We start from the raw sequence: 13,060 nt of genomic DNA, 5'->3' as shown, positions 1-13,060 counted from the left end.
GTAAATTACTCGAATCCATTCAAACATAAGGTCCCTTAACAGAGCTATTAAAGAGAAGTTTATTTTCATTTAATATCTTAAACATTAAGACAGTTATAGTGAAGTTAATATATGACTTTCTCCAAGGATGTGCAGATTAGGTGGATTGGCCATGGGAAATACAAGGTTGCAGGGATAGGGTACAGGGGTGGGTTGGAGTGCGATGATCAGAGGATCAGTACGGACTCAATGGGCTGAATGGCCCGCTTTCACATCATAGGGATTCTATGATTGCTCATCATTTCCTGAACTGGATAAACAGCAAGCACACCTTAAATTAAAGCATTGGTTACACTTTAAAATTACTTCATTGCTGTAAAGCACTTGACATCTGTCCCAATGTCACGAAAGATGCCATATAAACAGAAGTCTTATTTCTTTTCAAGAACAGAAAATTTCACTACGAACAACCCAAAAGGCAAGTAGGGGTAAGATCTGGATTTCAAAGTTCTACTTCCTCCTCCTACCTTCACTTCTCTTTGTACTATTAGTGGGAGGAAATTTTTTTCAAGTCAGAGTTGCTACCATCAGCTACTAACTGATTCAAGAATTAGTGACAAGAACAAAGGGAGCTAAAGAAAAAGGAAGATTTTAAAAATCAGGACGCAAATAGTATGCATGTCCATTTTCTATTACAATGCTGACATTTTCCATGCTAGCGTCCTGACATCGCTACACAGCGATCCAACAGGGAAAAGTAGAAGTTTAATGAATCAGAAGTGAATTTGAATTGCCAACATGTATACTTTGGTTCATTAATTTATTTCTCCCGCAAGCCATGCACAATAGCCTTCATCATATCGTTTAGTACTTCAGGACACTGCATGAAGTACTATGTAAATTTGCTTTCAAAACATAAATCTGCATCTAAAAGTTGTTTCCTGGGCCAGTATCTGCACATTTCCCCAAGTTTTGAAAATTGCACTCTGGCAAATATATTCTACAAAGTATGCATGCTTCAAAACATTCAGAATACAGAAATGCAAAAGCGTTTCACTGAGAAATAGGGCTCTGTTCTGTGCTATTGATATTGCTGAAGGTATGACATCAGAAACCACCAGAGATGTTTATGTGCTTTTATATAATGCATTCAAGACACAAATAAAACAGCACTAAGTACATTTAATCCATTAATACAAATATGCAATTTGAGCTGATGACATCAATGGTCATGAATGAAGCTTGCATACTTTGAGCGTGAGGCAGGCATGGGAGGAACACATCCTGTTGCTAAAATGTAGCACACAAAATTCAAGGCATTAATTATTTCTCCTTGTTTTTGGTGATTCATACAAGGTTCTAGGCCAACGTCATAACATCTACTTATTGTTACTTTACATTTTGAAAATGCCAGTCCAGTGAACAGACTGTTTTGGAACTCAAATACGGAGACAAATCTAGATCCTTGGCTATCAGAGTAATGCCCACATATCAAAGCTCAACAGCCTTAATTTCTACCTCACTAATTTAATACTGTAAAGTTCATTTCAATCAATTTAAAAGCTAGTGAAATTGCAAAATAGGTAGAGGGCTTACAAGACATCTGGACTTAAAAATTTTAGAAATTTGTGCATTTGAAAATAATTAGAGCAAATGGAATAAAATTTTCTGCAACAATTAGTCTTAAGTGACTAATGTATTTAGCAAGCAATGGGAACGTAAAATGAAATGTAATAAACCACAGGGCACAAGAGAGAAAGAACCTGGGGAGTAGCAGATAGCACATTTAAAGCATCAATACACAATATAGTAGCAGTAAATGTGTCAGAAGTCTTAATGTATGGCCAAATAGATGGTTCAAGTGTGTACAGCAATGTAGAACTTGCTCAGAAAATAGTAGCTCAGCCCATCTAAACGACCATGTATAATTCCAACTACGTTACTGTAACTTTCTAAAAATAAAAGGACTGGGCAAGGGAAATTAAATAAATACTGCCAAATTGATTACAATGTTTATAATTCTTGGAGCCCTTAACTTCAAAAAGGTCCAACCTGGGTCACTTTTACACCAGTGTAGGCATATTGAAGTCGAATAAGTTACAGGAAGCACAATTTCACATCTCAGGCCATTCTGGCTAAGTATTGCTGATCTTCGTCATCAATGGGGTAAAAATCATGCAATTTCCAATCTAATGCCATAGTGGAAGCAACATTGCAGTGGCTGAAGGTGACTGTCTAGGAAAGATGCTGGGGGGAGGGGGGGTGTGGAGGAGGAGGAGATGGAGGATGGAGGGAGGATATCAGAAGGGGTGCTAATATGTGCACATATTATTTATAAATAATGTACTGAATGGTATGAGGAGTCCTGTGAATCTTTGACATGGAAAATATTTATCTAAAGCAGAAAAAATAACAGCCCAAGGTATTTCAAGCAGAACTTTATCTTACACTGTTAAGAGATAACTGAATATGCAGTACTTTCAGACTTCCCTAAATTATGTTGTAGGAGAAATTCATCCGCAACATCGGTACACAGTGACTGTCGACAATGCTCACCAGAGTTCATCAACCACACGCACCAATACGAAGAATGTATTCTTGCTCACTCTTTTTTTGAACGTGTCTGGACAGTGGCAGAACTTCTCATAAGTAGTCATTAGTTAAGTTAACAAAACTCAAATGTTAAATTTTGTACAGTTAAAAGTTTATGGCCTACATTTCTTTCCAGCCCTAAAGGGTATGGAGGCTCACCGGAGAAGACAATCATGACTATATTGCTTTGTCTGCTACCTCATGCAGTCTTGCATCTATTAAATGAGTATAGACTCGAGGCCCAGGCTAACTGACTCACTGGGATTCAAACTCACCACTTGATGCACAAGTTATCCATATAAATTTGTATTTTCTTCAATGCAAAATTCAACTTTATCCTCATCCTTCAAAAAAACCCAACTCCTACAATCTAAAAACTTACAAATTTATATAAAATGGACAAAATTTGAGTTAGTAGCCTATCCATTGAGATGTTTTTCACTACTTTGCAGACAGAAACCACAGACCAGCAGTCCCATCATAAGTCATACTTTAAAGGCTTGTAATAAGGGAAAATAAATCAGATCATGAAGTCATTGCTTGTCAATGTAGTAACAGCCTCTTATCTGAGGACTGCACAACTCAATAGTTGATCAGGCCTCCCCAATCTAAACAGCTCACATGCTACGCATGAGCTGTTGCAACTCGAGGAGATTGGAAAACAGAAATTAAGGACAAACGAACATGTACATCAGCTTTACAAAACTAATGTCATTTCTGGATTACGTTACTTGTGTATCATGTTGATGCACTCTTTCATGCCAAGCTATAGGCAGCAATTCTGGGGGCAACAAACTGAAGGATATCGATAATGCAGCTTCTTGATGATTTCCTCAGGTGGAATAAATGTCCGGTAAGTAGTTAGGAACGCTTCACAGTAAAGGACAAGATCTAGAGAGCAAGACAAGTAAAGAGGAGTATAAGGCCAACTGTACAAAATATTGATGAACATTAGATACAATGACCTAACATCCAAAGCAGCAAACCCTGGACTTGAATTTGTGGTGTGTACTTGCACTTTTCAGAACTACTGTAGAAATACATGCTGTAATTGTCTGGGAAGCTTAAAGTCTTTGTGGGGTGATTTGTCTAGCCTTGAATCATGGACAATGTCTCCAACCTGAGCCCAGGGCTAAAGCTGGCTGAATAAAGGGGACATACATGGCCACTTAGGTGAGGAAAGTTACGTTCATTAACAACTGGTCTAACTCCAAGACCATAATAATTGAACTGAGTACCATAATCTAACAATGACACCCTCTTCCTCACTAACTCTCAGCCTCCCCCTCACCTCATTCCCAACCTGGCTACCTGTCCAACCTAAACCCCAGTCACCTACCTTACTTCACTCATTTAAAGATCTGAGATCATTAAAAGCACACCTGAATCGAGTAACACGTGTCATAAAAAAAGAACATGCTCTTCAACTCTTCTGCTATTGCTGGACTTAGACTGGAGAACCTTTGGTGTCTATTGTCATTTCTGAATGGTGCAATCAGTGGCCTAGTGGTATTATTGCTGGACTATTAATTCAGCCATGGGGACCGAGGTTTGAATCATGCCATGGCAAATGGTGGAAACTGAATCTAACCAAAAAAAAGACTGGAATTAGAAGACTAACTACAACCATGAACAACCACTGCCAACTGTCTGAAGAAAACCTGATGATTCACTGAAGTCTTTTAGGGAGGGAAAATGCAGTCCCTACCTAGTCTGGCCTACGTGTGACTCCAGATCCACAGCAATGTGGTTGACATTCTGGGCATTTATGGATGGGCAATAAATGCTGGTCTGGCCAGTGATGCCCACATTTCATGAATGAATAAAAAAAGAAGTTTCATCAGTGAACAGAAAACCCAATGGGCAGCAGCAACGTGCAGAACAATGCCAAGGACTAGAAGATATGGACCATCATCCAGTGTACAAGATTAGGCAGAATTTACAAAAACATAGCATACGTTACAAATAAAAGCAATACGTTAATAACTTTAAAACATAGTTTGAAATAGATGAAATAGTGTTCTAATAATCTAAACCCAGACTACATCAACAGGTCCACAAAATGACCACTGCTAAGAAAAAGGCAACATGTCAAAACATGCAATAAATAACTTTGGTAAATCTAACACAAATTTTCCAACTGGAATTAATCACTGAAAATAAATACTTTTGGTCTTAAGCATCTAATTTTGGCTCATTTCATATAATTTTAATGTAACATCAAAAAGGAATCAATTCAAATAAGCAACTAAAGAACAATTAACTTGTTTCCAATTTTCAAAATGTTGTAACGTTCCAACATGAAGAGCACAAATTAAATTGTAATTTCTACAAAAGGAAGATGGATCCACAAAGTTGCAAGAATATCATTCTTTAGAATTCAACTGCAGTAACATATCATGTGCCTCTTCAACTTACCTTTACGATCTGTTTCAGTCGCATGAACTATGAGAATATCTACAGAACCTCCTCGCACCTCAGGGCCATCCTCTCCCTAGGATAAAATTCAAGTGGAAAACACTCAATTTATTTGCATGAGAAAGAAAACTCACTTTAACAAAGTGCATCATTTACCACCATGGGCAGTCAAATTATTAAAGTCTGCTTCTATTTTTCATTCCAATACATTGCAATTGGAAAGCTCAATCAACGTAAAGGACAAAGCTCTACCTTCACAATTTAAGGACAATTTTACCTGATCTGACTCCATTATTTCAGCATTAAAAATGTCATTGGTTAAAGTGATTTTTTTTTAAACAAAGAGTTTGCGAATATTCCAGATAGATCTCCAAAAATAATGCAGTATGTTAATTTTAGTCTCTTACCAGCACAAGGGCCGACTGAATCAAGTTTCCAATGTACACTGAATTACTGGAGTAGGGAATCACTATATTTGTATAGTGTTTCTAAAAGGTCTCAAAATTTGTTCCTAATTAATCACAAATGGGAACATTTATGGTTAGCAAAATAGTTCAGATCAGTTTGATAAGTACAGAAGGCACATTCCACCTTAGATGCCATTTAAAGTAGGCATTTGAAAAGCAGGCGGTGGGACAGCAAAGAATTCACTCTTCTGGTCCCCACAAATGTTAAATGATCTCTGGAAAATTTTCAAATAAAGGAGCCCATTCGTCATACCTTCCCTCCAAGTGTAGGTACTGGGCTCAGGAGGAAAATGTTTCTCATTGGTATGAAAATTAAAGTTAAACAGTTCGAAGTTCAATATTTCATATAGATGTTTTGCATCTGTACAAAATGGTTCATTCCCACTGGGCAAACTGCAAATCCAGCACAGGCCTGAAAAGAGTAGCCTTAACCATTCAAGTCTAGAGGTTACAATGCATTGGAGCTGATCTTGCTCATACTCCAGGAAATTCTTTAGTGTTAAAGTTTTTATTAGCCATAACGAAGACAATGTGATACAGATATAAATGAAAGTCCTGCATTCCATAAATGAGAGTTTGCACACAGCAAACACCTTTCCCCATAATAAAGCTGTGCTGCAAATACAATTATCAAGGGAGAAAAAATAATCAGCAATTTTGATCATAAATGCAAACTACAAAAACAAAAATCTAAAGAACAATTAATATCTGGCTTTAAATTGGGGACAAAATCTGTAGCCTAGCCGTCTAACTACAGAGTTAACAGGTCTAATTACCGGAGGACACCACAGGGTTCTGATTTAGTGGGCCAGTTGATGCAATTTGCATGAGATGCAATGTAAGTTAGCAGCATCAAAAATATTTTCCTTTCAGCACTTTTACTTATTTTCAAAACAGGAAAACCGGTGAGAAACAGCTGCATATGGGAACACATGATGCACCACAAAAATTTGACCAGCTATGACAGAGAGCACTTTCCAAACCCATGACACCTACCACTTTAAGGTCAACAGCAGGCAAAGCATGGGAACACCACACCTACAAGCGCCCCTCAATGCCATACACCAGCCTGACTTAGAATTGCACTGCCATTCCTCCAAAGTTACAAATTCAGCACAGTACCCAAGAGTGAATAAGTATTTATAAATATGGTGCATCTTGAAACTGGCATGCTCCACTACTGGACTGAAGTCTTTTTCAAACAGAGTGTGGGTTGAAAGGTGGAAAGCAATGGAATAATTTCACAAACAACACCGGGTGAGCGAACAGGAGGTAGGATTCTCTTTGGAGATTCTTTGTGGGCTTGTTTCCACACTGCAGGGGTTTTGCGTCTCTATGAAATAGGGACAGTAAATTTTATTAACAGAAGACAGGATCTGGCCAAAGTTGATGTATCTGTGGATACATCTGGAGCTGAACAGTGCAGGGCATTCAAAATTATAAGGTGCAATTTTTTGAGCAATTAAACTAAGATGACTAATGGGCCATTCAGACTTCAGTTGTCCCACTTTGAATCTTCACAGGGAGGGTACAGACTTCTGGTACTTTCTTTCCAGAAACGAAGATAAACACAAGCATAACCTCTCAGAATCTCACAAATGTCACGGTGCAGGAGGCCATTCAGCCCATTGTGCCTGCACTAGTTCTACAAACAAGCATTACGAACTCATCCTAATCTTTTGCGTTTCCCCCCCACACCCTGCACGCTACTTCTATACAAATGATCATCTAATGCCCTCAAATGCCCCAACTGAACCTATCCCCTGGATATTTCCAGACAGAGCATTCCATATGCTAACTATTCATCGCGAGATAACTTTTTTTTCTTCCAGTCTACTCTATCGAGCCCATTCAAAATTTTGAAAATCCGTCTCAAAATTTCCTTTCAGCGTCCACAAGGAAAATAGTGGCAACTTCTTCAATCTACATTCTATTAAATCACTTTTGTACTCTGTCCACAATGTGGCATCCACAACTGTACACAATACTCCAGCTGATGTCTAACAAGTCTCAAACTATCAAGTGCTCAAAAGCAGGCACAGCAAATCACTCAAAAACTGAGAACAGAAAACAGGAAAGGCTGGAAATGAACATACTAGACACTACCTTTCAAGAAAATCAGCCATGATAGGATGGCAGTGCAGACTCGATGGGCCGAATGGCCTAATTTCTGCTGCTACGTCTTATGGTCTTAAAAAGGGTAGTTTGCCATGTCCTCAATGACCGCAATTCAAATATTCTATTGGATGTTCAATCAGCTATTTAATTAAACATTCAGTCTCTATCCAAAACAACATTGCTGCAGATATTGTGAAATCAACCTGTTTCAGAATGTTATTAAACAACCCTACAGCAAGTGCGACTTGAACCCAGTCTCACTGGCTCAGATGCTGGGGCACTAACACTGCATCAAAACAGCCCTACGACCCTGGTGTAAACTGTTCTGCTGCATACAGGCAGCTGTTCAACAGAAGTAATGAGGAAAAATTGGACACCTATGTCGTAGGTTTACATACCTGAGTAAATTTTATTGGGGTCTAGAAGCAGGAAGACAATGGCCTAGTGGTATTACTATTAGACTTTTAATCCAGAGACCCTGGTAATGTTCTGGGAACACAGGTTAAAATCCTGCCATGGCAAATGGTGGAATTTTAATTCAAATTTAATAAATATCTGGAATTAGGAGTCTAATGATGACCATAGACCACTGTCAATTGTCAGGAAAAAACAATCCAGTTCACAAAGGTCCTTTCGGGAAGGAAACTGCCATCTTTACCTGGGCCAATCTACATGCGAGTCCAGACTCTCAGCAATGTGGCTGACAATTAACTGCTGTCTGGCCAATTAGGGATTGGTGTCCTAGATGGTGATGCCCACATCCCATGAATGAACTAAGAAAGCTAAAGAGTTGCTACTATATTTTTGCTTCCTTCTATTATATTTAAGTACAATACAACTACATGTTTGCAGTGTACTTGCAAGGTACATACCTACAATTTACAAAATCAACCATGCAGGTAATAGAATTTTCATACAACCAGAATCTTACAGCGGAGATGGAAGCCATTTGGCCCGAGTCGACACCAACCCTCCAAGGAGAATCCCACCCAAACCCATCACCCCCACCTTATTCTCATAACCCCACAGCTACTGTGGCTTATCCACCTAGTGTACACATCTCCGAGAGAGAGAAGAGAGAGAGAAGAGAGAGTGTGAGTGAGTGAGGAGAGAGTGAGTGAGTGAGGAGAGAGTGAGTGAGTGAGGAGAGAGTGAGTGAGTGAGGAGAGAGTGAGTGAGTGAGGAGAGTGAGTGAGTGAGGAGAGTGTGAGTGAGTGAGGAGAGTGTGAGTGAGTGAGGAGAGTGTGAGTGAGTGAGGAGAGTGTGAGTGAGTGAGGAGAGTGTGAGTGAGTGAGTGAGTGAGTGAGTGAGTGAGTGAGTGAGTGAGTGAGGGAGTGAGTGAGTGAGGGAGTGAGTGAGGGAGTGAGGGAGTGAGGGAGTGAGGGAGTGAGGGAGTGAGGGAGTGAGGGAGTGAGGGAGTGAGGGAGTGAGGGAGTGAGGGAGTGTAGCAACCACCCAGCAGGAACCAATGCAGACATGGGGAGAACATACAAACTCAGCACGGACAGGCAACCTAAGCTGGAATCAAATCAGGTCCCTGACACTGAGGCAGCAGCGCTAACCTCTGTGCAGCCACACTGCCCTATTTTGTTTCAATGACATGTACCATTTGACCAAATTAGTCATAGTTCAGAACTACATTGCACGTGCACAGGTCCAGGGAAGATGGATAAGACACTCAGAGGAAACCATGGCAGATAGCAGAGAAAACAGGAGCAGCCAATAATACATCTAACCACAGCCAGCAGTTCCATAGTAGACAGGAGCACTCAGCCCTGCCAGGTCTTCACCATCATCCCAGAGCTCCCCCTCATTGAGGACAAATGGTCAGTCCTCAGTAAAGGGCTCATCTTTATCCCACTCCACCCTAACTCAATGAATACCGCTCACACTTGAACATTGAACAGTTTTTCCACTGCTGCCTCCATGCTTGCTTACTTTAATCGTGAGCCTAACCCTCCCTCTACTGACTCCACCTCCCGCCTTCAACACACCCCTTCCTCCTGGACACCACCCCAAGGCCCCTTAACCTCCCTTGACTTCCATCTCCAACTGTCACCAAGACATCAATCCCTCCCCCACAGAACATGCAGCCACACGCTCCCTCCACTCCAACCCCACTATAAAACCCAGGGATAAGAGAGGCAGTTGTAGTATGGTGCACTGACCCTTACATTGCCAAGGCCAGACATCAGCTCTCTGGCACCTCTGGCTACCGCCTGCTTGATCATGACCCCACTCCCAACCACCAAAACATCTCCCAAACCATCCACAACCTCATCACTTCAGGTGACCTCCCACCCACAGCCTTCAACCTCATCGTTCCCCATTTCTATCTCCTTCCCAAAATCCACAAACCTGATTGCCCTGGTTGACTCATTGGTGGGGCAGGAGCAGGCGGAGACAAAAACATCTCGTCTCCATTTTCTCCCCTTTTGTCCAAGAACTCGCTACGTATGTCCATGACACCACCCATGCTCCTCCAAAATTTCAGATTCCCTGGTCCCCAACACCTCATCTTTACCACAGGCATCCAGTCCCTACACACTTGCATTACCCACACAGACGGCCTAAAGGCCCTCCGCTTTTTCTTGTCCTGCCAGCCCAGCCAGTCCCCTTCCACTGACACCCTCATCCACTTAGCGGAACTCGTCAGCACCCTTAACTTCTCCTTCAATTCCTCTCACTTCCTAAAAACAAAGGGGATACCCATGGGCCCAAGCTATGCCTGCCTCTTTGTAGGATACGTGGAACAATCCCCCTTCCGAAGCTACACTGGCCCTATCCCCGACCTCTTGCTCCATTAAACTGATGACTGTATCGGCACTGCCTCATACTCCCACCAGGAGCTCAAACAGTTCATCCACTTCACTAACACCTTCCACCCCAACCTTAAGTTCACTTGGACCATCTCTCTGATACCTCTCTCTCCTTCCTGGAACCCTGTTTCCAACTCTGACAACCACCTAGAACAGATATCCACTTCAAGCCTGCAAACTCCCACGGCTACCTAGAAGACAACTTCTCACTCACCTCCCTGCAAAAACAAAAAATGCCATCCCCAATTGTCAATTCCTTTGCCTCCACCACATCTGCTCCCAAGATGAGGCATTCCACTCCCGGACATCCCGGAGGTCTTTTCAAGGATCACAACTTCCCCTCCACAGTGGTCAAAAATACCCTCCACCATGCCTCTCGCATTTCCTGCAACTCTCCCTCACACCCGCTCCCCGCAACAACCAAAACAGAATTCCCCCTCGCCCTCACATACCACCCCACCGACCTCAGGATCTAACGCATCATCCTCTGGCACTTCCACCATCCGCAATCTGACCCCACTACCATAGGAGTTTTTCCCTCCCCACCCTTATCTGCTTTCCAGAGGGTCCACTTTCTCCATGACTCCCTCGTCCGGTCCACACTCCCCACCAGCCCGACAACACCCAGCACTTTTCCATCTAACCGCAGGAAGTGCTACACCTGCCCCTACACCACCACCGCCACCCCATCCCAACACTCAACCATCCCAGGCCACACCACAAGACCACCTTTCACATCAAGCAGATATTCACCTGCACATCTGCTAATGTGGTGTACCATATCCACTGTTCCCGATGTGGCCTCCTCTACATTGCGGAAACCAAGCAGAGGTTTGGAGACTGCTTTGTGGAAAATCTACCCTCTTTGCAACAAATGACTGTACCTCCCAGGTGCAAACCATTTCAACTTCCCCTTGCACTCCTTGGACGACATGTCCATCCTAGGCCTTCTCCAGTGCCACAACGATGCCAACCAAATGTTGCACGAACACCACCTCATATTTTGCTTGGGAACCCCGCAGCCTGATGGTATCAATGTGGACTTCACAAGCTTCAAAATCTGCGCTTCCCGACCGTATCCCAACACCAGCACAGCTCGTACCTGCCTCCTTAACCTGTCTGTTCTTCCTCCCACCTGTCACCCCACCCCCACTTAACTACCAGCCTCATCCCACCTCCTTGACCTGTCCGTGCCCTGGGGACTGACCGATCACCATCCTAACTCCTCACCAACACTCACCTTTACTGGCTCCACCCCCGCCTCTGACCTGTCGGACTCCTCTCCACCTATCTGCTCCCTTAACCATCTTCCATCCACCTCCCCCCTCTCTATTTATTTCAGAATCCCCTTCTACTCTCCCATTTCTGAAAAAGGGTACAGGCCTGAAACGTCAGCTTTCCTGCTCCTCTGATGCTGCTGGGCCTGCAGTGTTCATCCGGCTCTACACCTGGTTATCTCAGATTCTCCAGCTTCAGCAGTTCCTACTATCTCTCCCCAATACATCTAATGCTCTATTTTGCTGAAACTTAATGTATTAGCTACTGGACAGCATTCAAAGTCAACTTGAAAACCCAGCTGCAACTAACTTTCTAGAGTTTTGCGACTTTGCATCCAAACCAGATTACAGAGCAGCAATGGTCACCCAATACACAGATAAAACTATCCAAATGATTTTACTAGTTAAGGATTTTTTTCTACTTCTTTATTCATTCACAAAATGAAGGTATCACAACTAAGCAGCATTTATTGCCCAGACAGCAGTTAACAGTCAGCCACATTGCTGTGGGTCTGGAGTAACATATGGCCAAACTAGGTAACGATGGCAGTTTCACTCCCTAAAGGACATTAGTGAATCACATGGGTTTTTCCAACAAACAACAATAGACTTACAGTCATCATTAGATTCTTAATTCCAGATATTTGAGTTCAAATTCCACCATCAGCCATGGCAAGATTTGAACCTGGGTCCCCAGAACATTTTCTGGGTTCCTGGATTAATAGCCCAGTGATAATACCACTAACCCATCGCCTCCATCACCAGCATACTGATTTCTGGTTCCTCCATAAAAGGTAGGCCTAGCCTGTTTATAATGTATAATGTCTAATCTCAAAATTGATAAGATTTGTGTTACCCCATTGCATTAAAGGGACTGGAAACAATATGAAATTAGGTTACAGATTAGTCTAGGTCTGCATGGCCTATTGCTGTTCTTAATGTCCCCTTGTGGCAAACTGCCAAATTTTGCCTCCTAATACTCCCATGAATTATATTGGCACATTTTGCTTTGTTAAAAGATACAGTATAAATAACTTTTATAATTTAGTTACATCCAAATCCTTGATCTTTAAACTTTCACTTAATATCAGCTCCTGGAGTTATTATGGCTAATTTGGCAAACTTTGATGCAGTGTCCTTTGAAAATTGCACACTGTGCACAGTGGTAGTATTATTGCTTATGTAGTTAAACCAAGGTATGATTATTGCTTATTGAAACCCAATGCTACAATGCCATAGAAGACTTCAGGAAACTGTGGAAAAAAACTATTTTTGACAATTTCAAAGTTTATTGTCTTATGACAGCACATGTTGTACACAACACAACAACAGATGTTGGCATTGTTATCTCACAGGAAATGAGAAATCAGTTCCTTTGCAGATAAATATT

The 13,060-nt window shown here is 41.9% G+C and overlaps 1 protein-coding gene across 1 annotated transcript in view; it reads right to left on the bottom strand.

Moving 5' to 3' along the window:
* Window positions 1-13,060, bottom strand: part of rapgef1a (Rap guanine nucleotide exchange factor (GEF) 1a) — a 202,547-nt gene that overhangs the window by 27,386 nt on the left and 162,101 nt on the right. The window contains exons 17-19 of the mRNA XM_059638379.1: window positions 4,990-5,065; window positions 3,368-3,462; window positions 2,536-2,618 (exon numbers count right to left, since the gene is read on the bottom strand). Coding sequence (XP_059494362.1) covers window positions 2,536-2,618; window positions 3,368-3,462; window positions 4,990-5,065 — 254 coding nt within the window. The remainder of the gene's footprint in view (window positions 1-2,535; window positions 2,619-3,367; window positions 3,463-4,989; window positions 5,066-13,060) is intronic.

This window comes from Stegostoma tigrinum, chromosome 29, assembly GCF_030684315.1.
Source record: "Stegostoma tigrinum isolate sSteTig4 chromosome 29, sSteTig4.hap1, whole genome shotgun sequence".
NCBI classification, from domain to species: Eukaryota; Metazoa; Chordata; class Chondrichthyes; order Orectolobiformes; family Stegostomatidae; genus Stegostoma; species Stegostoma tigrinum.
Note: the sequence above shows the minus strand (reverse complement) of the source record. Positions and strands in the feature narration are given on the sequence as shown.